The sequence below is a fragment of the Microtus pennsylvanicus genome, chromosome 3, assembly GCF_037038515.1.
Source record: "Microtus pennsylvanicus isolate mMicPen1 chromosome 3, mMicPen1.hap1, whole genome shotgun sequence".
NCBI lineage: Eukaryota > Metazoa > Chordata > Mammalia > Rodentia > Cricetidae > Microtus > Microtus pennsylvanicus.
Genome location: NC_134581.1, coordinates 94,683,001 through 94,706,813, shown reverse-complemented (window position 1 = coordinate 94,706,813; position 23,813 = coordinate 94,683,001). Strand labels below are relative to the sequence as shown.

General features: G+C 46.4%; 1 protein-coding gene across 1 annotated transcript in view; it reads left to right on the top strand.

Moving 5' to 3' along the window:
- The first annotated feature begins 14,821 nt into the window (after positions 1-14,821).
- Positions 14,822-23,813, top strand: part of Eepd1 (endonuclease/exonuclease/phosphatase family domain containing 1) — a 107,237-nt gene continuing 98,245 nt past the window's right edge. Inside the window, exons 1-2 of the mRNA XM_075966494.1 lie at positions 14,822-15,177; positions 15,569-16,599. Coding sequence (XP_075822609.1) covers positions 15,722-16,599 — 878 coding nt within the window. The 5' untranslated portion in view covers positions 14,822-15,177; positions 15,569-15,721. The remainder of the gene's footprint in view (positions 15,178-15,568; positions 16,600-23,813) is intronic.

Sequence of the window (23,813 nt, the reverse complement as noted above, 5' to 3'; positions counted from 1 at the left end):
CTAGGTAAATCTCATTAGGAGAAATTAAATGTGGCTACTCAATGTCTTACACCCCAGTGTTACAGTAGCATCATTTGAAGTTACCAGAAAGTAGAAGCCAACTAATGAATGGATAAATAAATATGGTAAAATTCATTCAAGAAAAAAGGAGTGAGGTGTTGACATATGTTGTAACTTAAATGAGACTTGGAAAAAATCTAATGCTAAATGACAGAAGCCAGTCACAAAAGACAGTACTATAAGATTCCACTTATATGAAATGTCTAGAATAGGAAAATTTATAGAAACAGAAAATAGACTACTGTGTGCTTAGGGAAAGTGGAGGGGGTAATGAAAATGGGGGGACCCAGCAGCAACAGCTGAAGAATAGAATTCTTTAGAAAGCAATAAAATGTTTTATAATTGATGATGAAGATTCCAAAACTTTTTACACCTTAAAATGATTGAAGCGAGCACTTTGTGTAGGTGAAGTTCATAGCGTATGAACTATAAGAAAATTGTTATAAAAATGTCGTCAGTCCAAATGTAAGCAGGAAAAAGAGAAAAAGAACAGATGGAGCAAATAGGAAAAAAAGCAAACTGCTCAATCTAAATCTACGGCATCACTCATCACATTGCATTTAAGTGCATCTGTGCTTCAGTCTGAAGACTTGAATTCAGATACTGGATTATCAACAGCAACAGAAAAAGACCAAGCTTTTCTTAGTCTGTTTCCTGCCGCTATAACAGAATACTTGAACTCAGTATGTGATTACGAACAAAAATATATTCAGCTCATGGTTCTGAAGGCTGGGAAGGCTGGGAATGTAGGACTGGCGTCTGGTAGAGACCCGGCAAGTATTACCAAATGGCAATGCAGTGGCACAGGAAAGAAGTCAGAAGGGTATGAAAATATCAGAGGAGAGGGAGGGAAGAGGAAAGGAGAGGGCCATATTAAACAATAGCATGACTTATTGTTCCTATGACAAGTTCATTTCAAATAAAATAAAAAGCACAAATGCATTAGAAGTGGAATGAGAGAGGAGGATGTCCCTTACTAGTATTATTTTCAAAAAATCTGGAGTTTATGTATTAATACCAGACAGTGTAGATATCAGAGCGGGAAAATATCACTAAGGACAAAGAAGGTAATTTCAGAATGATACAAAGGCCAGTTTCATCAGGAGGCTAGAACAACCTTAAATGCCCAGAGCTCACAACTACACAAAGATAAACCTTACAAATCTTTACAGGAGAAATAAAGACAGTCTTGATTATATTAGATGTTTTCATTCAACCCCTTGTTCTACAACAACAAATGGCCATTGAAGGTTCTCTAATCCAGTACTCTTACTCTTCTATGTGAGGAAAATGGGACCTGGCAAAGTCAACCAACTTGTCTAAGGTGTCAGAGTTAATTAAAGCCAGAGCCTGGCTGCCAGCCTGTGCCTCTTGATTTCATCTTTCTTCACTTCCACATAAAGCTGTGCGGAGAGCTTTGGAATGAAGTAGGAGTCCCAGCAAGTAAGTACTGGTGTTTGCAGGAGATTATCCCTCCCAGGCCTTTACAAAAAGAAAGGGATAAACACTGCTGGAGGTGCTGGGGGTACCCCTGTGACATTTAAGTGCCCCATCCAGCTGGCATTGGCAATAATATATGATGTAGAAGAGGGGAATGCTATTAAGGAAAATAAGGTAAGAGGAATGAGTGACTCACAGTGTTTAGAGATTATGACCTGCTATAGTTTGGATCTGATCCCCACCCACCCATCCCCACCACCTACACCACCCTACACACACATACACATTCACACATAAAACTCCTGTGTTAGAAGCTTAGTTGCTTGCTTATGGCATAATTGAGAGGTGGAATCATTAGAATCAGCAGATGGAGACCCAGAGAGAAGTAGCTAGGTGGTTGTGGGGGTGTCCGCCCCTTCCTTTGTCTTTCTGTGTACCATAAGGTAAACAGAACTCTCCCATAAAGCATTATCAAGCCACAGGCCCAAAGCAGCAGAACCAAGCAGCCATGGACGGGCATCTCTGAAACCATTAGCCCAAATAAATCTTCCCTTCTTGTAAGCTGACTGAATCAGGCATTTCTAGCACAGTAATAGAAACCTTACACTTGCAAGGTAAGTCTGCCAGAGAACACATATAGACACTCTAAAAGCTGAAAAGGAAGTCTTCATCACTGGTCAGTGGTCACATGAGGAACTTTCCCAAATGATGCTGCCCCATATCCACAGGTCTTTGTCTTTTATGCACAAAACCACATTCTGGTTGACACACCTCAGTCAACAAGAACAGTTAGCCAGAAATAGAACCACAGAATCCAGAAAGTAATGTTTGTACATTTAGGGATTTTCTGGATCCTGGAACTACGGATCAAGTCTTTGATAGATTAGGTCTTTGTTCCAGTTTTGGCAGTGTTGGAGCCCACATGCTGCATTTTAAGGTTTCTACATGGTGTCAGTTGTGCTAAGGTCTGGACGCCTGTTACATGACTACTCACACTTCACGGTATTTTCCGAAAAGGTGGTAGTCATGTGAAAGAAACGTGCATGGAAGACTGTCCATGGTGCCTCTTGGGCTCTGTCCTAGCTATTGTCCTATTGCTGGGATAAACACCATGACCCAAAGCAAATAGGGGAGGAAAGTTGGCTCACACATCCAGATCACACTGGACCACTGAAGGAAGTCAGGGAGGAATCATGGAGGAATGCTGCTTACTGGCTCCCTCGCCACGGCTTGCTCAGCCTGCTTTCTTATTCAATCCTAGATAACTTGTCTAGGGGTGGCACTACCCAAAGTGGGCTGCACCCTTTCACATTATTCCGTAACCAAGAAAATGCCATAGACTTGCCTACAGGACATTTTGACGGAGGCAATCCTTTATTGAGGCTCCCTCTTCCCAGGTGACACTAGTATATGCCAGTTGACAAAAACTCAGCACGGGCTCCCCGAAACTTTCTTTATGCTCCTTTTTATGCTTCCTTTGTGGATAAAATAGCCCAAATTCTTTCTCTGTCTTTAACGTTTTCTTCAAAAGGATCATAGTTCCCCTCAGAATACGTCTGTCAGATGTGATATATTGAAGGGCCAGCCTTGGGACTTAGTAAGTAATTTTAAGACAGCCATGACTGCCTTCCAAGGCCCCAAGGTCTTTGTGAATGAAGAGAGGGGCTGTTCTGGGCTTTTTCAGACTTTTGCTGTCCTGTAACTCATTGCGTGAGAGTGTCGGGACTGTGGTTGATGTTGGCTGTTGCATTCTGCTGCTGATCTTGATGCTTTGATTGGAACAAGCTTTGGCACATTTCACTCAGACTCAAGGAAGATTCAAGTCCTGACTCTCAGGTTTGGCATTGGAAGCTTTAGCAACTCCCCCCCCCCCACACACACACATACACACTTAGATCCCTCTGATTTTCTCATGGAATTCACTCGGGGGGAAAAGCCTCAGGGATGTGTTTAATCTGGTTCCCATACCCTGATTGCACATTTCTTGAGTGTGAACTTTATAGAAGACAACACCATGTTGCAATGCTAAAAGACTGGATATACCAAGATGGGATTGTGACAATTGTCCTGGGTGTTCTTATGTTGGCCAGGGCTGGGTTCACTGTTGTTGAGACTGTCTCCCCACTGTAACTCTTCTTGTACACCTTCACAACTATGATTTTATTGAGCACCATCTGCATATGGGAATGCCTTCCTGTGTATAAGACAGCAGGCAATAGGATTTGCTGTAAGTTGAGGCTATTCAAACAAAATAACCCAACAGAGAAAACAATAGAATGCAATTCAGGCTAACAGAGTTGTCTGCCTGAATCTGAGCCTGAGGTCAGCATTTTCCCCTGAGAGACATTAACAGATGTGAGAGCATATTATGGTCACAGTGGCCTCAACTGGGAGCTTCTCCTGGAAGCTCTAGTTGGCAGGCAGAGAAATTAAAAGGGAGGGACTTCCCACAGAGAAGCTTAATGGTGTTTAATGCCATCTCTGGGCCCTTCTAAATCCCCCTTCCTTTTAGCCATCAGGTCTCACCCTAGGGATGCTCTGTGAGATTTGGGGGAGCCATTCACTCATTCCTAAGGGAGGTGAGGCTGCAGGGTTGGGAACCCACCAAACAGTCAGTTTCCTGATATTTGGGAAAACATGGTTACAAAGAATATTGATGGTGATGTTGGGAGGGAAAAGAAGGGAGAAACAGAAAACAGCATCAGGAGCATGACCAGGTGCTAGTGTTGACAGCGAAGACGAGCCTACTGCTTCTGCCAGGTGAGTCTCCAGGGGTAGGAGATAGGACAGGTGAGGTCACCTGCTGTCTCTATGTCTGTGCCAGCCTTCCTCCTCTGTTCCCCAGGTCCAAGACAGGCCTCTTTTCTTCTGACCTATGGCTGAGCCTCCCCATCCCACCCGCAGGAGCACAGGTTGTAAGGTAGGAACCATTGTTTTGCTTCCTTTCTGTTTCTAGGTGGTTCTGTGGTGAGAGAATGATTCTTCATTGGGAATTTAGAAACCAAAGTAACAGGTCCCACCAAGAAGAACATATCATAGAAGCATTCAGTAAACAGAATAAAATGTTCTAGGGAAAGTATAGGACACTGAAACTAACTGGAATTTCGGCTTTTTAGGGGAAATAAATAGAGCAAATAGAAGCTTTATTTCTTAAGTGTCATGGCAAGACTCTAATGTGTTTAAAGATTAATAAACATTATATTCTATAATGGTAATTTTGGAGGGGGATGTGGGCCTGTGATGGGAAATGCTCTCCATTGGGGTATGTAAGTAAACCTCTTAATTCTGTTACGGCTTTACCACAATGATCACCAACCAAATGGTCCATAAAAAAATAAAAGGCCAATGGGAAGTTTTTTAGGATGTCAGGAGAGTGATGAAGGAGTTCGATTATCAACAATGGAGTGGAACAGTCTATCGGTCAGTAGACAGACTTAATGGGGACTCCTCAGTTCTATGGAAGATGTGGTTGGGTGTTCTGGTTTCTAATTGGTAGGAGCCTCAACTTGAGAGCCTAGTACTAAACTACTTGAAGAAACTGAAATGAATGCAGGTTCTGTGCACTTATCTATAATATGCCCTGAATTAGACATCAGATCATGGTGATGAGCCATGCGAGCAGGGCCTTACTCTCTTGACTCTTCTTGGGCGCATGCGAGTGAGACCCACAGGAAGGAATGAAACTTTCCACTGCCAGGTGAGAGCACCCACGGAGTTCCTGAAAAGCATATTGCTAGTACCAGCATCCATGGAGATGGGCTGCTAGGAGGAACCTAACAAAGACTTTACTCTTTCACTCTACTCAGAGGCATTTGGATTCCGAACCTTGTCCTCTTGACCCAAGTGTTCTCACCAGGGTTAAGAGCTCACAGACCAGTTCCTGAACAACGAAGAGTTTCAGGACCTCTGACCACAGTTGAACCTCATCACTCATGGGGGACCATATGGGGCCAGTTGGAACCCTCTGTGTCACCTTACCTCTGCTGTGACAACTTACCTGCCTGAAAGGTTTGACATTACCTGTCCAGACTGTGCCCTAGAATATACCAAGGCCATCCTCTGAAAGTATAGCTGCCCTCTTCAACGGGCAGTGCTCACAGAACGGAATGCTGGAGGAAGGAAGATCCAGAACACGATTGATACCTTGTGTTTGTTCACTGCTGGTTGGGGAGACCACATTTGCAGGGAGACAGAGGTCTTTGAGCCACAGCACTACATTGACTCTTTAAGCAATGTATCTTTCCGAGCACCCTAGAATTCACGCTACTGTGTAGCTTTGCACGTGAGGAAAAGCTTATATTTATTCTGCAGGTAGTTTCGTATAGCAACCAGAAAGTTTGAAGAGGTTAAGAATATTTTTATGCTGGTCTTTCTCCTTCCTTCCTTCCTTCCTTCCTTCCTTCCTTCCTTCCTTCCTTCCTCCCTCCCTCCCTCCCCCCTCCCTCCCTCCCTCCCTCCCTCCCTCCCTCCCTCCTTCCTTTCTTCCTTCCTTCCTTCTCTCCCTCTCTCTTAGATTACAAAGCAATTTAAAGCTAGGCATGGCAGCTATGCTGGTTTGGATGAGACGTTCTTGATTCTTCAGGCATTCTAATACTTGATCCCTAGTTGGTGACTGTTTGGGGAGGCTTAGGAGGAATGGCCTTGGTGGAGGAAATGTGTCACTGGGGGCAAGCTTTAAGGTTTCAAAAGACTCTTGCCATTTTGAATTCTCTTTCTTTGCTTCATGTTCATGGTTCAGGGTGTGAGCTCTCAGCTCTCAGCTTCCAGATCCAGTTGTCATGGCAGCCTGCTGCCCCACTTCCCTCCCATGATGGTGACTGATTCTTATTCCCCTGGAGCCATAAGCCCCAAACAAACCCTTCCTTATATGCATTGCCTTGGTCATGGTGTTTATCACAGCAATAGAGACTCTAAGGCAGTGGCGTGTGGCTATAATCCCAGCACCTGAAGAGTTGTGACAGGAGTATTTCTGAGCATTTAGAGCCAGGCTGGACTACATAGCAAGGAATAGGCCAGTCAGGGTTACATAGCAAAAATTATAAAACTCAAATAAACACACAAAAAGGAAACATAATCTGATAGGTCTAGAATCTATTAAGTAGAGATCTTCTCTCCAGTGGGTGGTGGCATTTAAGTACTAGAAGTGCTGGTTCATTTTCAAAGCCTCAGGGACCAACAGCAAATATCTGGGTTTCCAAAGCTGGAATCAGGTAAGGAGAGAGATTGTAAAGCCATAGGCCACTTTCCTCCAAGCCAGAGAGCAATCGTTTTGTTTAACTGGTGGGGAATCTCCTGTGAGTCAAGCTACAGATTAAACGACACTGAAAAACAAATCTCGGCTACCATTTTTTAGAAAGTAACTTTCCAAAACTTATATATAAAGTAAAATTTATCTATAGATGTATCTTCTTTATTTGGTGCCAGTGTGTATGCAACAGCTTTTGTCTTTATTTAAAATGTATATTAAGCATCATATACAATTATTTTTGTCACTTTCTTTATTATTAAAAGTGATGCTGGTTTTTAAAGAGCAGAGTATTTGGAATCTCTCTCTTTTCCATTACACATCTATCTGTTGGGAAGAAGCAGACTTCTCTATTTCTAGCATATGTGATCAATCGACACATCTGTAAAAAAGCAAAGAGACTTTAAGTAGGGATTATCTTCACAAACTTTTTTTTTGTTTATTGTTGAAATGTCCTTTGTCACATCAACAAGCTAAAGGAGGAAAGAGACACATGATTATATCAATCAGTAGAGTAAAAATACTTCATAAAAATTCAGTATCTGAGCCGGGCGGTGGTGGCGCACGCCTTTAATCCCAGCACTCGGGAGGCAGAGGCAGGTGGATCTCTGTGAGTTCGAGACCAGCCTGGTCTACAAGAGCTAGTTCCAGGACAGGCTCCAAAGCCACAGAGAAACCCTGTCTCAAAAAACCAAAAAAAAAAAAAAAAAAAAATTCAGTATCTGTTCATGCTATAAACTTATCAAACTAGGAACACAGGGGAACTTCCTCAAATTGTCAAAGAAGTCCACAAAAAGCCTAAAAGTGATATCACACTTAATGTTGAGAAACAATAATTTTCCTGTTAAGATAAGAAAAAAGGCAAAGATAATCCTGACCACATCATGCTGGGTATCCATCCAGCCAGTGCAATGTGGTAAGGAGAGGAAATAAAGGTATATAGACTGAGAAGAAAGAAGACATTTTTTAATTCGTAGAAAACATGATTACACATACAACAAATCTAAGATAACTGATACACACTATATACTATAGCTTATAAACAATTTTATTAGGGTTTCTAGATAAAAGGTTAATCTATAAAACTCAGTCATGTCCCTTCATGTCAGCAATGCATATAGGGAAATTAAAACAGCAACTATATGGTTTATATTAGTTTCCTCAAAAAGTAAATACTTAGTTATAGATCTAACAAAAACATGTGTAAGAATCCCTATGAGAAGTACATAAAATGCTGATAAAAATATAAAAGCCCTGGGCCGTACCGTGGCGCAGCAGGTTAAGACACTTTCTTTCAAGCCTGACACCTGTGTTTGGTCCCTGGGACCCACATGGTGGAAGGAGAGAACCGACTCCCACAAGCTGACCTCTGACCTCCACATGCTCTCTCCCACACTTAGAAAGCAAATGTTTAATAAATAAATTAAAAGGACTAAGTAAATGGAGAGAATCCCCTGTTCACTGTGAAGAAGATTTAACATGGTCAAGTTCTTTCAAACCTGACCTACAGATTTGATACAATAGCAGTCAAAAACCTAGCATGTTATCTTTAGACGTTAAAAGCAAACAAATCAAAACTCCCTAACCATCCCAAACCAAAATACAACAACGATAAAAACAGATTCTAAGGTGTTCATATGGAGACAAAATACATAGTAACTGACTTAATACTGAGGGAGAATCACACATTTAACTGTCACTGCCTGAATCTGAGATGGTAAATTTAAAGTAACCAAGGCAGCGTGGAGAGAATGTAGGGCACTTGCCTACCACTTGCTTGCATGAGGTGAAAGGTTCAATTCCCAGCACCAACAAATGTATCAATAAGTATCTCAGAGAACCTAGGCATAGACTCACATAAATACAGTCAGCAGATTGGTTTTTGATTCTAGATCTTGTTATGTATTTGAAGTCACAATCTTCCTGCATTAGTCTCACCACAAAATTAAAAATATAGCAAAGACATTAATATAAAACTATAGAACCTCTATAATATAACACCCAAGGAGACCTCTAAAGGATTTGGGGATTGGTGGGGACTTTTAAGGTATAGTCTCCGAAAGAAACGGATGATAAGATGGAATTGTTTAATATTAAAAACCTCTCCAAAAAGCGCTACCAAGAGAACGAGAAGGCAAGACTCAGACTGGAAAAATCTATTTGCAAAAGACAAGTCTGATAAAGGACTATTATGTAAAATGTACAAAGAACGCTTACAAACTTGGCAAAGGGAAATGTAAAACTTGATTAGCATTTTTTAAGGGCCTGGGGGAGATTGTTCAGTCAGGAAAGAGCCTGCTGTACAAGTTTCACCCTCTGCACCCACTAGCAAAACACGGGGACTTGTGGCTGTATCCCAGAGCTGAAGAGGCGGGGTCAGGCAGCCCTTGGGGACTTGCTGACCAGACTGCCTAACCGAGTCAGCAAGCCTCAGGTTCCAGTGAGAGGTGTTGCTAGAAAAAAAAGCAGGCTAAATCCCTCTGAAGAATGGCATTGAGGCTGACCCCTGGCTTCCTATTGTGCCAGAATTTAAAAAATCGCTCACAGGTCAACCAGAGAAGAGATACGATGGCAACAGTCAAAGGCTCCACGTTGCACTTTGCAGCAAGCTACTAATTAAAACCACAGTAAAATGCCACCGCACACTTATTAGAATAGCCAGACTCCGAGTCCTCGGTGCCACCATTAAACAACAGGAACTCTCGCTTATTGTTGGTGCAAATATAAAACAGCGCAGTCACTTTGGAAAGTAGTTTGGTCGTGCTCATAAAACTGAAGATGAGACTGAGCAATTACACTCGTTTCTGTATTCTTTTCCCAGGGAGCGCTCAGTCATCCTAAAAACTGCCTCATCCTTAGCCAGCAGGAGCAGCTTTTGGAGGAAGGTGAGGGGGATCGATGGATGACATGACCTGAAGGAAGAAGTAAAATGTCACGTATAGTCACTCCACATAGTCACAGTAAAGAAACTGGGAAAACTGAACCAACGGAGTCCATGGTTCATACAGAGGAGAGGATGCAGGACTTGCATTACAAAGTAGGAAGAGGAGCTGCCCGCTCATCTTGAACTCCAAGAGATCTAGGTTGGCCAGCGCTGTTCTCACCTTGAAGCTTCCATCTGACACGAATTCCACCTTTATCTGTGCTGCTTCCTCAGCTTGCAAGGAAGCACACAGCATCCTTGGAAACCCCAAGAAGCCAAGTTTCAGTGTGGCTGCCATTCTTACCTCAGTTCTTCATGAGAGGTGTCACAACTAAAACCACAACACAAAAACAACAACAACAACAAAGCAACACAGAAATCCAGAGCCTGAGCCAAATTCCAGGGCAAAAGGCCAACAAGACAGAAAGATGTAGACAAAACCCAGCTCACAGCAGTGGAAACAACAGTGTAGACTAGATGCTGACAGAGGGGGGTGAGAGCAGGAAGCGCTGTGGCACCCCTGACTCACCTGGCTGACACTGTTGAACGAAGTGGAGCTGGGAAGTACAGAAATGGCCAGATCTAGTCGACAGGGCACCTAGCTGCTCCAGGGCCCTCAGAAGTATTGCCTCATGTTCAGCTGTAAGGAGCCCAGGAACAGAGGAGCGAGGCTGGGCACTTCAGAGACTGAACTGCCTGTTTCTCCACTTCCCCTCACGTCCTCTCCACTCTGTTCCATGTCTTTGTCCTGTAGAAAACACAAAACACACAGTGGTGAGCAAAGCCGTGGTTCTCGTCTCAGAGTTGACACATTATTCTGACAGATGCGGCTCTCACCAACCGTCCTCTGAAACTTTGCAAGGGGAAGTCCCTGAGTGCTTGAAAATCATCTTATGGCCGAACTGAAAAGCAAACAAAAACATTCCCGAAGGAAACCACTACCTGGAGAGAAAGGGGATGGGTGTTCCTGTGTGCGAACAGGGCTGCCTTGGGAGTTGTGCTACTCTCTTCTTGCTGGGAAACAAACTCAGGCCATAGACTGTGTGATGAGCCTGCTGTGAGGGGTCACCGTGATAGTGATATGCATTGACTTCTGACCTCTGACCTCTCTCATAGTCTTTGGGTGCCTGGGCACTGCTGAATAGCTTCTCTGCCCTTGGGTCTCTACTGGACTCCTCCTATGGACCCATCTGCTGTAGCTGGTCTGGATGAAGGTTCCAGAGGCCTCGCAGCGCTGGGCCTGGGAGCTGAATGGGCTGTGCTGCTCTGATTCTCCCCCATGTGGCCTCTCCTTGCAGAGGAGCTAGATGTCTCCAGTCCAGCAGGGAGGGGCCACAATATGGCGAGAGGAATGTGGTGCGGAGGTCTCTGGGAGGCTGGCTTACCTGGACAGCAGGTACAGTCTCCTCAGCTTGGGCTGCGGCAGAGCACCGGATATTCAGAGACGTGGGGGCATGTCTTACGATAGGGTTTCTATTGCTGTGATAAAGCACCATGATCAAAAAGCAAGTTGGGGGGAGTAAAGGGTCTATTTGGCTTATACTTCCACATTGCTTTTCATCATCAAAGGAAGTCAGGACAGGAACTCAAACAAGACAGGATCCTAGAGGCAGGAGCTGATGGAGAGGCCACGGAGGGGGCTACTTCCTATGGCTTGCTTAGTCTGCTTTCTTATAGAAAGAACCACCAGCCCAGGGATGGCACCACCCACAATGGGCTGGGCGCTGCTCTCCCTCCGCCATTCATCACTAATTGAGAAAATGCCTTACAGCTGGATCTCATGGCAGCATTTCCTCAGCTTAGGCTTCTTCCTCTGATGACTCTAGTTTGTGTCAAGTTGACACACAAAGCCGGCCAGTACAGGGCCTTTGTTGCTAGGTGGAGTTTAAGCTGAGCGTCCACAGCAGATTCCACAACCGGGCGTGAAGGCCACAGGAACTTCTGTGGACACTGTCCAGGTATCTATCAATTGTCCTTCTCTGCCACCCCATGGAATGACTTGCAGTGGGGCAGGCCTGATACAGAACGATCCAGAGCCCTGACAATGCCAGGACTTTCATCAGATCAAACACAGGGAACACTTTAGCACACAGCGACAGAACTACTGTCGAGGTCACACAAAAAAGGAGTTGTTGCTTTGTCACACTGCTGTTCAGAACAACATCTGTCTTGACCAATTCATAAGGTTGGTGCCAAGGTTCCTGTCAGGAGCTGTTTGGACATTATTGATTTGGGAAGTGGGGATTACTTTTGCTTTGAAGGGACTGGGAGTTTGTGGGTTGAGACATCATTTCCTCATTACTTTCAAGTTTTACATTAAGCCTCACTTCCCTGGAATGTTCTTTAGAGTATGCTATCATTATTTTATGGTCATGTCCCGTTCTTCTCCTCTTTAACATTCAGTACTCTCCCTAATTTCTTGTCTACATCCCTGATGCCCAAGGGCTCTGGGAGTAGAGGAAACCAGAATTTGACTCATTACTGTCTCCCAGAGCCTGTATCATGGTATCGAAACTGGAGACTGACCAAACTTCCACCACTCTCCCTGGTCACTCTTTATCTTTGAAACTACTGACTAATAAGTGAAAGGTCTCTGACCTGCTCCTCTCTGACTGGGATGAGAACTGGGTTATAAGGGGCAAAGGCCACTCCGTGTGGCATTTGGCTGGGATGATACAACCTCTGCCGTCTTCATGTATCTCAATGATCAGCTAGAATTCTAATCTTTAGAGGATGAAGAACATTCATTTAAACTCTCGTTCCTTCTATAGTAAGCCCGTAACCAACCTCTCCACGTTAGTGTGGATTCTGGGAAGTCCAATATGCTCTAGGTTGTCGCCCAGGCTGGTTTCCTATTAACTTGTCCCCTCTCACCCTTTTCAAGTCCCAGTCTTCTTTCAGTTCTGCCTTACCTTGCCCTCCCCCGTTTTCATCCCTTAAGTTAGAAAGATATTCCTTTAGAATTATTGTTTTTTGAAGATTTGTCTAAGTTTATTGACATACAGTTTAGCTGCCCCAAACTATATATTTAAAACATACCATTTTACTGCTTTTGACATAAGCAACCAGTGCCTCTCAAGCAATATTTCAACCACCCACCTTGAAAGTACTCCGTGCCCTTTTTAGTCCGTTCCTTCCTCCTTCCATCCCCACACAGTCACTGGTACATTGTCTGCACACGGGCAGTTTCTATTTTCTAGCCTGTATGTGAGTCATGCAGCACGTTCTCTCTTTCCCCGGAGTCTTTCATGCTGTGAACTGATTTTGAGTTTCTTTTCTGTCGTTGCTTTTGTTAAATAGTTTGCCTTTATTGCTCAACAATATTCCAGAAGTGTTTGTTTGTTTTCCGCTACTTGTTTTCTGTTGCTAAAATGAAAGACCCAAAGCAAGGCACTTGTGAAGAAGAGCTTTATTTGGCACACAGTCCTGGAGTCATCAGGGCAGAGTGCTGGCATGGTTGCCCTCTCTGCAAGACCTCATGGCACATGGCATCATAATAGCAGAAGAAGGGGGTAATCAAGAGACTGGAAGCCACAGTGAGCACAAGACCCAGCATTGATCTACTGTAATAACTCCCTCCAATGACTGACTCGGGACCTTCAAACATCCCACTCCTCCCTTTAACAGGTGGCACCTCAGTGACCTCCCAAGAAGTACCTTAAAATTTAAAATTCCACCACTTCCAAATACCATCATCCTGAGGGCTGAGCTCCCAACACTTGAACCACTTGGGGACAAACTTAGACCAAACCCAAACTGATGGAGTCGAGGTTGTCAGTCTTTGACTACAACAAACCTACAAACACCCCTGTAGAGGGTTTGGGGCTTTGTGCTTTCTTTTCTCTCTGGTGTGTACCCGTAAGTGGAATGGCTGCGACGTACGCCAAGCGCACTCTTAACTTTCAAGGAACCGTGGAGCTAGTCTGCGAAGTGGCTGTGCCACCTTCAGCTCCCACTGGTGCTGTGTGGACGTTTTATTTGTTCTGTGTTTTCGCCGGTCTGATCATCAGTCGCCTGACACTGTCATCTTGGGGTGTGTGCACTTGTCCAGGTGTTATCAGCGCACTTCGGTTTATCTACCTGCTGCCTTCCTTTCTTTTTTCCCTTCCTGTCTTCTTATTCCTTTCTCTGGGCATTCTTGTCAAGTGAGATCAACGTGCCTGTGAATAGAGCTGACTGAGAGAAAGTTGGCAGCAGACTGGAGAGGGTCAGCTCAGCCCGTGCCATCCTTGGTGAGGATGCAGGCCTGCCTGAGGCAAGGTAGACTCCAAAACTATTCTCCAGGGACCAGGACTCCCCTCCCCTTTTGTTGAAGCTCATCTTACTGGGGTGTCCTTCAGTTGTAGTAGTGAGGGTTCTAATATCCCTAGCATTTCACATCTGAACGCCGACTGCCGGCATTCAAATCAGAAGTCTTGGCCAGATGGTTGGGTTAAGATCTATTCTTTAGGGATCACTAACAGCCCTGGGTCAAAGTATCCAACGTATCATAGTACCATATCACAGCCACATGGCCGGGCTTGTTTAACCAAATACTCCTGCTTCAGGTATCCATTTGTAACACATCAGGCCCTTTAATCTTTAACTACATTATCATTTCACAATGTGATCCAAACACTGTTTTGGAAAGCAGCCTGCACTTCGCAGTATCATATCCTTCCGTTTAGTGATTAGATTTAATACTTAACAGAAATATGCCCTTATTTTCTCAGAGAGCTACATCTACAAAAGGGCAGCATATGTACAACCTCTGTGAACACACAGGAGACACATGGTGTCCAGGCATTCCTGGATGAATGAGGTCTCTCTAAGAAGAGAAAAGGCCTGACAGTGGTAAGAGAACCGAGACAGACACCGTTTGATCCCCTGCCTGAGACTTTCGGGAGCCCTGGACTCGCTGGGCAAACCTACCTCACCTGAAAGACTCCAGATTGCCCCAGGCGGCCTTAAACAGCTCCACCCAACAAAAACAGCTCAGTAGGAGCCTAGGTTCCAGAAAAAGCAGAAAGGCTCACAAGGAACCCTGTGGGCCATCCCTACTGCCCGCCCAGTCTCTAAGCCCCGCCCTCGACTCCGCCCCACCAGGACTACCAATGGTCCCGCCCACTGGCGCTCGCGCCCCGCCCCTACGTGCAGCGGGAGGGCGGGAGGAGGAGTTGGCGCGAAGGAGGCGTGGCTGTGCCGGCGGAGGCGCGGGCGGGCGGCGAGACCCGACTTTAGCTGTGACACCCGCGGCGAGCAGTGGCGGGTGCGCGGAGCGGGGCTCAGGACGCGCTCCGTCGTGTCTCGCGCCCGAGTTGGGCGCCGGACTTTGGCTGGATCAACGCAGAGGCGACGCCGCAAGTCCTGGTCAGCTTCGGGGGCCGAATTTCACCGCTGCTCCTGTCGCTCCTGAGCAGACACTGCCTGCCCCGGGAGAACGGCACTGAGTTTCCCCTGCAGAAGGAGCCGGGACGCGCGCGGCGAGCCCCAGGGAACCGGGGGCCGACCCCAGCAGATCGGTGGAGAGGTGGGACGGGATCGGAGGGTCGGGGGTGGGTCCCTGAGCCTCTGCTCAGTGTCTGCGCTCGCTCGGTCAGCTCTGAGTTCCCAAGTTACAGTGCCCTCCTGCGCGCTGTAGGGGCTTCGTATTCTGGTCTGTCTGCAGGAGCTCCGGTGGGGGCGTCCGAAGTGAGAAGGTGGCTCCAGCGCTGCCAGAGCAGAGAGGCTAGTGGGGATAGCTGTCTTCGCTTTTTGGAGCTTGTATGATAAATAATCCGAGGAAAACCCACAAGGGGCAGCCTCCCAGCGTCTGCGTTTTCAGGAGTTGACCTGTCCCCCACTAGTTATGAACTTCCAACACTACAGGAGTGCTAAGGGCTGATTGATTAATTTCAGTCAATTTCCATGTCAATTTCTAGGTGGCTCAGCAAAATTTTGAACACTAGCCATGGAAGATTTGATGTTTGTCTGCAGCAACTTCCTCGACCCGTAAGTCCTGCAGCCTTCCATTCTTTTGTGCTTTTAAAGTCTCCCAGGCTTCTCTATCCAGAGTTGTTCTGTGTTGGTTGGCCATGGGGAGCACCCTGGGCTGCCATCGCTCTATCCCTAGAGACCCCTCAGACCTGTCACATAACCGTAAATTCAGTGCTGCTTGCAACTTCAGCAACATCCTGGTGAATCAGGAGCGGCTAAACATCAACACCGCCACTGAGGAGGAACTGATGACCCTGCCTGGGGTGACACGTGCAGTGGCCAGAAGCATCGTGGAGTACCGAGAATATATCGGTGGCTACAAGAAGGTGGAGGATCTAGCCCTGGTCAGCGGCGTAGGGGCCACCAAACTGGAACAGGTCAAGTTTGAAATCTGTGTGAGCAGCAAGGGTAACTCTGCGCAGCACTCTCCCAGTTCCCTGAGGCGGGACCTGCTGGCTGAGCAGCAGCCTCATCACCTGGCCACCACCGTGCCCCTCACTCCGCGAGTCAATATCAACACAGCCACCCTGGCTCAGCTCATGAGTGTCCGAGGCCTCACGGAGAAGATGGCTGTCAGCATCGTGGACTACCGCCGTGAACATGGTCCTTTTCGCAGTGTGGAGGACCTGGTGAGGATGGACGGAATCAATGCAGCCTTCCTGGACAGAATCAGACACCAGGTGTTTGCAGAGAGGTCCAGGCCCCCATCTACTCACACCAATGGAGGTCTTACCTTTACCGCCAAGCCTCATCCCAGTCCCACCTCTCTGAGCCTGCAGAGCGAGGACTTGGACCTGCCACCAGGGGGGCCCACACAGATCATCTCCATGAGGCCTTCCGTGGAAGCCTTTGGAGGGATGAGGGATGGGCGGCCTGTGTTTAGGTTGGCCACCTGGAACTTGCAGGGCTGCTCTGTGGAGAAGGCCAACAACCCTGGCGTCAGAGAGGTGGTCTGCATGACGCTTCTGGAAAACAGGTGAGGACAGGAACCACCAAGGGTGCTGGAAGTGAAGACAGCTGACATGGTCTCATCCGAGGGTACAAATGAGTGGATCCCTTGGGGGGCAAGGGAGGGGAAGAGCGTTTAATCTGTGCTCCTGAGGTCTCGGCCAGTATTCTCACCTAGAGCTGATTGCTGTGCATGGACCCCTCCTAAGAGGAGGCTCTGTGGGTCCTGGGCTCTGCTTTGGAAGGTTTGGCTCACAGGGCTTCACAGAGTTTAAACTGAGCCAGGGACTTGGGAACTGAGGTATAGTTTTGCATGTGAGAAAAAACCGAGTTTTTAAAAGTTCTATGACTGGGAAGGAAAGTCATGTTTTCCCATCAAATATACGTATTTGCATGCAGAGGATCATCGTGTTTGCAAACACATATGCTGTCTTCACCAGAGTGCTGGGAACAAAGCCCCCAGCACCTCCCTTTCCTTGTCAAACCTGAACTTGGCTTTTCGCATGCTCCTTCTCCTGTCCTGTAGCCAGAAAAGGCCAGTTCGGGTGTGGATACTGGGCAGATTGTTCCTTCTGAGCTAAAGGAGAAAAAGCTGGCAGGTCAGGCCAGTGGCAGAGACTGTTTCAATAGTCACACAGTCACTGTCTGTTAGGAACATCTGCTAACTCCCCACACACAGAACAATACATCATGGCAGGAACTCCTGCTATTTGTAAAACAGCGTGCAGTGTGATCCCATTAGCTCCTTTCTGGGTCAGGAATCCTCAGGTCCCGATCTGCAAGGATCTGGGGTGCACTGCAGGTGCTTCCCTGCTGCCTTCCTTTGGGGGGGTTGGTAGCTTGGCAAGGTGGCAGCTTGGTGTCTGGAGGTGAGATGTGAACTCTCAGCAGGAAATCAGTGTATTGGGGCAGGTCACCAGGACAAATTAGTGAGGGGAAAAGCAGGTCACAGCATTCTCTTGGCACCATCTCTTGGCAGAGTCTCATCACCGATCCTCCGCGCAGTCCTCAGGATCAGGACCAGGAGACCATTGAGTGCTCTTTCCCCATTTCGTGTTGTCTGTTTGTCACCCCAACTCATTCATTCTGCAAACTCATCTTGTTCATAGCCATCAGGACCAGGACAGGATCGGCAATAGTGTCCCCTGCAGCTGCACGGTGGCTTCATTCCCATTGGGGGCTTTCATAAGGCCTGGTGTGAAGTAAAGAGAGGAATGAATCAGGATCTGAAGTCTCTTGGTAGGGACAGCACCCTGGGCAGTCCTTGTCCATTTATTTCATCAGTGTTCTCTGGAGTGTGGCCCCTGGACCATTGCCTAGGAAGCCCTGGGTGTCAGGTTTCACCACACCCCCAGGTACTTCTGGTGTAGTTTGAGAAGCATGTGTTCTGGGCCATCTCTGTGCTTCTGAGTTTCTCTTTAAAGACCATCCCCATGTACTGGCATTTGTGTTATGATTTTGTGTTGAGCATTTCTGTGACTTTGTCCTCGCCTTGGATCGTCCTGGTCATCCCTGAGGTTAGTTGTTCACATAACGTGCAGTCTGCTCAGGAGTTGAGGGCCTTAGCAGTTTCTAGGACTTAGGCATGTGGAGAGTGGAGGAAGGGAGGGTGAGAACTGGACATGATCCTGTAGTTCCAGGTACTCAGAGCTCCTCAGGCAGCTGGCCTGGCTCTTTATCAAGCCTGGAGCCACCAAGGTCTGCTTAGAGAGGGGCAGTGCAGAGCAACACGTCTTATCCGGTATGAGTCCTTGGGGCTTTGTCCTGTTTTGGTTTTTGATTTCTTATACTGTTGAAGACATTTATCTGCTGACTTCAGCTAAGTTCACCCAAACCCAAGGTATAGAAGAGCGTACTTGTCATAAACAAAGGGAAGGTGACCTCCACCCCCACTGAGTTCTCACACTAGCCTACTAGTCCTGTGAGTTTGTGACTCCTTTGGCCTGATCATGGTGCACTCGGTGTTCTGAGGAATCTTAGCACATAGTTAGTGTCTGGTAAAACCCAAGTAATAGGCTTAGAGCCTGATCCGTGCAAAGCTGGGGTGGGTGCATTTGCCTGTGTGGCTGTCCTAGGGCACCAGAAACTGCCACAGAGTCCTTAAGGACGGGTGGCAGTGCCCATGCTCCAAGAGTTGTGTGTTCACACTGATTCACAGAAGTTTCCCGGCATCCCAGGAGTTCCCTTCATTCATAACAGGAAGCATTTTCAGTGTGAGCAAGAGTGGGTGCAGGGAGTTTTCCAGGTGGCTCTTACTTTGGTATGCGTCTGTGTGTAGTAGAGGAGTGCCCTGTGTTTAGCCTTTGTGTTTTCTGACAGCCTCCATATCCATCTGATTGCCCTAGTAATTATAAACAGTAGGGAATATTTATTTGCTTTTGTCAGATACTCTCCATCTCTGGGTTAGGAAATAAGATACAGGAGTTAAGCCACTCGCCTCTGAAACAGCTCATTTGTGACCAACCTGGGACAGGGACCAAGACCAGCTGCCGTTATACCATGCTCTTTGCAAGCGTGGTGTTTACTTAGGCATAGCCCCTGCACACTGTTCCTTGGTTAGGTGCCCATTCTGTATTGAACCAAAGGTATGCGCCGATTCCTTTACCTGTCACAGACATTAGATCCATTATAAAGGCATTATAAAGCAAGCCCTGGGCAGTTTTGCAGCGGGAATGGCTATCTCTTAGCTTCCTTCTGTGAGTTTGCTCAAGTATGTGCATTTTCTTAGTGGAGAAGTGCCCAGATGGGAATTGGAGTCTTTATTGCCCTGATGTGCTACTGATTTGATAGATGGACATGTTTGAGCCACAGGAAACTGTGTTTTGCTTGTGAACCCTAAGGTAGGACCTCTGAGAGCTAGATAATTTTAGTCACCAGGAGCCTTCAGGGACACCATGCTGTGTGTGGCATTGCCGGTTTCATCAGATTCATTTGCCAAACTTTGGTCTTAGGCAATGTTCTTCCTCCTTCGGTATTTATGGAGCAAGATTGAAAGAGGAATGCTTCTGCTAAATATCCTTGCAAAATTTGGTGCCAGTCGGCGTGAGGAATGATGGCTGTTTATTTATTGCTGAGTCATCATTCCGACTTAAAGAATTCCTTTGGTTTCTGAAGATAGACTCAAGGAAGAGCTGGCAGATAATCTCCAAAAGAAACAAGGAGATCTAACATCCCAGCTGCCTGTTTCCCCCACATTCTATATGAGCAGGAAACTCGAGTGTCAAAGTCGGTAGCTTTTTAATGATTTCCATCTAGTTTCTTGCTGTGTCTTTCCTGGCAAAGCACAGGTAGATTGGTGCCCGGCAACATGGACCGTGAGAAAACAGAACCCACCAAGAACAGATTTTAGTCTGTCAGACTTGATTAGTGGGATCAGCCCAGACAGAATTCATCTTGTCATTTGATTCCTTCATTGAAAATTACATATTGAATGTTCACTTGCTGTGCACATGTATAAACACAATTCAGGGATCAGCTTGGCTCACTTCCATGAGAGAGTTAAGTAAATGTCAGTCCGTTTGTATGGTTTAATGTCAAAACAGCGTGGTAAACCCAGGATGGTTTGCTAACTCACAAAGACTGATTTGGTATCTGATTGCGTTTTTTTCTGTCTGAATAATTGGCTCGTGGTGGGAAATTAAAGAGTAGGTAGGTGAACCCAATATAAAATCCAGGCGCAAAACTGCTCAACAATCCTCTTAAAGTAGGTACTGTGACATCTCTTTTGATAGCTGTGGAAGGAGAGGCTCGGAGGATTGAGGTAGCATCCCAGTGGCCTTCAGAAATATAGATGCTGGAGCCAGGATTTGAAGCTAGGCATTTGTCTGATTTCAAAGCCAGGACTAGGTGCGTATTATTTTACCACATTCAATATGTCCTTCTATGTCCTCTTTCTGACCCTAGCTTGCCCACAGTTCACTGTTTCCTCACTGTCTGGGGTCAAGCATCAGGGGTTTTGGTGAAGGATGGCTTCACCCAAATCCCTGAAACTGTCTTGGCCTCAGGAGCACTCCGTGCCTTTCCTGTTTTTGTTCCTCCAAAGGATGGGGTGGTAACCAGATGTGTGGAGCAAATTCAGAGGACGCCAAGGCCTCTCTGTTTGGCGCTAAGTGTGAGTTTGAGACCTTGGGCTCCACTCCAAGGTGGAGTTCCGGTTTACAGAGCCAAGGAATTCTGGGTCATTTTCAGACAGAAAGGTGGTCGGCTCGAAGGCTGTCATGGATTTGTAAGAAGGTGGGGTGAGGGAAGGGAGGTCTCAGCGTGGGCAGGGTTATTTCACAGAAGGAAAAGGGCTATGTTTGTTTTACAGAAAGGTTGAATTTCTTTGGGGTCTAATGTCAAGGTCCTGATACTGTTGATTTTTCCAGGTGATTAAACATTCATTCAAGCATTTCTTTCTTTCTTTTTCTTATTCTTTTTTTTTTTTTGAGCTTTCTCTCGGTAACAGACTCTTTCAGGCAAAGCCAGTTGCTTTGCTGGAACTTCCCTTCTGGATAAGTAGTTGTGCATGTTAGCACACAGGCACCTCACTGCAGGTAGGTTCAAGGCAGAGGGTAAGTTGGATGCAGAAAAGGGAAGCTTGTCCATCAGCTGCTGGAGGATGTCAAGGAGCCAGGCATGGAAAATCTGGGGGTAGAAGTAGAGGTGGCTGCAACCTGGAATGGACTGAGTTCTGTGATCTGTGTTGTTGCTTCAGGTATAGCGACTGGGAGAGGAAGTGGGTGGAAGTGAAGGACCTACTGGAGGTGAAAACGGAAGGGATTTATCTGGGTTTGGGTCGGTGTGAGGAAGAGGTGGTGACTTGTTTGAAACACATTGAATTTCCTAGACTAGAGGGTCAATGGCAGTTGAGAAATTCTGGGGTCATCTGGCATGTTTCTGCACTGTGTCAACGTGATACAAGTCTCCGACCTCACTTCTCCTCCCTGTGTAAGCTGCACTCTGGTCAAGGGGTCAGGTGTTTGGTACCCGAAGCATTTTGAGGCCATGGCCTGTCCTCTGCCCCAGAGTGGCATCTGGCAAGGCTCCATATGCTTTTAGCATCCATGACAGGTAGAACAAAGTGGTGTTTAGGATTGTGAGTAACTTTTCATCAGAAGATACTTGTGTTAGTTTGTATCCGTGTTGATGGAGCACCTCCTCTTTGCTTCTTCCTCTATGAGGTCAGCGGCACAGAGTCCTGCCCCATGTTAAGGGAACTGATAGTCGTGAAGAGAGGTAGGAATCTGACAGGAAGTTTGCAGTATGAGAGAGGAAGTGAATATTGCCGAGAAGCCAGAGAGTCCAGGGTACCAGTCTGCTGGGATCTACAGGGTATGTGGAAACTCCAGCCTTAGGGGGCCATGAGCACCAACTTGGGAACAAGCTCACTGGGAGGGAGGTTAGCATTTAGCAGGGAGAGATGTGACAACAGTTGGGACTACTAATTAGCGGCGACTCCCTGCCTTCCCTTTCTGGTAGAGCAAAGGACGGAAAGGGTTAAGCTGGGCTCTCCACGCAGGCCTGAAATGTATAATACTTAGAAATACAGAAGGTTTCTTCTAGAGTAATATACAAATAATTAACATAAAAGCAAACGCCTTTATCATAATTCTCTGAGCCTTTCAGGGTGGCACACCTTTAATCCCAGCACTGGGGAAGCAGAGGCAGGCGGATCTCTGTGAGTTCGAGGCCAGCCTGGTCTACAGAGCAAGTTCCAAGACAGCCAGACTATCTATAGAGACCCTGTCTTTAAACAAGCAAACAAAAAACAAGCAGCAACAACAAATAAAAACAAGTGTCTTAATCCATAATCCTTAGCAGTCTCTGGTATGAGCAAATAAAATGATGCCCTTCACTGACGCTCCAGTTGCTCCACACAGATGCTTTGTCTCTGTGCTTTAGAGGCAGCGAGGTGGGAGCCTAAGCTCTTCCTCTTCCCATCAGAACATGAAGGAGATGCCACAGGAACGCTGGGTGAAAGCTTCCCCGCCTGACTCCATGCAAGGCACTCAGGCCTTATTCTGGATCACAGTTTTTGCAGTGTTGATTGATAGCTGCCACACACGTGGGTCCCAGTGGCTAGGAGCCTGCCGAGGGAATCCTAAAGTAAACATGTCATGGAAAAGATGTCTGGAATCCTTCAAAATCCCACATAAAGAAACCGTTTTCTTTTTCTTCTCTCTTTTCTTTTTCTGGCTATAGTTCCCAAACTAATGTTGGTTTGTGCTTATTCCCAACCAGCCCTTGTTTCCCCGAGGATTCTATTTTGGTCCAGCCATTACCTGATTAAGCTGTTAGGCTGGGCCTTTGATTGTGAGGTTGCCGTGAAGTCCTGAAATGGAGTGCTTCACCAGGGGAATGCTACCCTGCTTGTCTGTGACCCCCTACATCTTGCTGTTCTGGGATTTGCAATCTTTGCTGGTAGAACACTGCAGGGTCACATTGATACTTTGTCTGTCTCAATTCAGGCTAAAAGCTTGGAGTCTAAGAGGGCTGCTTAAGGGAGATTGTATTGATCCAATAACTGATTCAAAAGAAACCTCTCCCGAAGCTGAGCAAATTCAGCCTGACTTATATTGTTATTTTTATAAAGCAACCAGTTTGACCATGGCACTTTCATGCATGTGTAATGTACATGCTAACATTCACCACCCACCATTATTCTCGTTGCCCCATGGCTGTTTCCGTTGCTCTCCCCAGATAGTACCTTCCTACAAAGTCATGTCTTAAAAAACTATCGAGAGCCCACATTTGAGAGGATGCATGGCATGTGTGTCTTTGTGAGTTGGGTTGTTCCTCTTGACATAATGATCTCCAGTTCCATCCATTTTCCTGCAAATGGCATGATTTCATCTTCTGTTATTTTAAGTAGAAGAAAAAGTGAAACAATTGTGGTCTGAAACGATAATTAGTCTTCTTGTTGTTGACTTCGCTTCCTCTTTCCCTTTCTTGGTTCGAATTGTTGCAGCAGCAGGTCTGGGTGTCATTTTGCCCTTTGCTCTTGTTAACAAACTGATCTCCAGTCTTTCAACCTTCAAGTCTCACTTTAAACAGCAGAATACTCCATGCTGGTCTCCTTAACTGATGGGGCTGGGGCTTTTGTCTGTTTGGTAATGCTACACAGGCCAAGAACAAAACCAGATCATTAACACTGGAATCGCTGGGGCTGAGGCTTGAGCCCAGCCAATGTCACCTGTGGCCATCATCTTTGCCTCTGTCTGATGGACATAAAAGAGGTCGCTCAGGGAAGCGGAGGCCTTT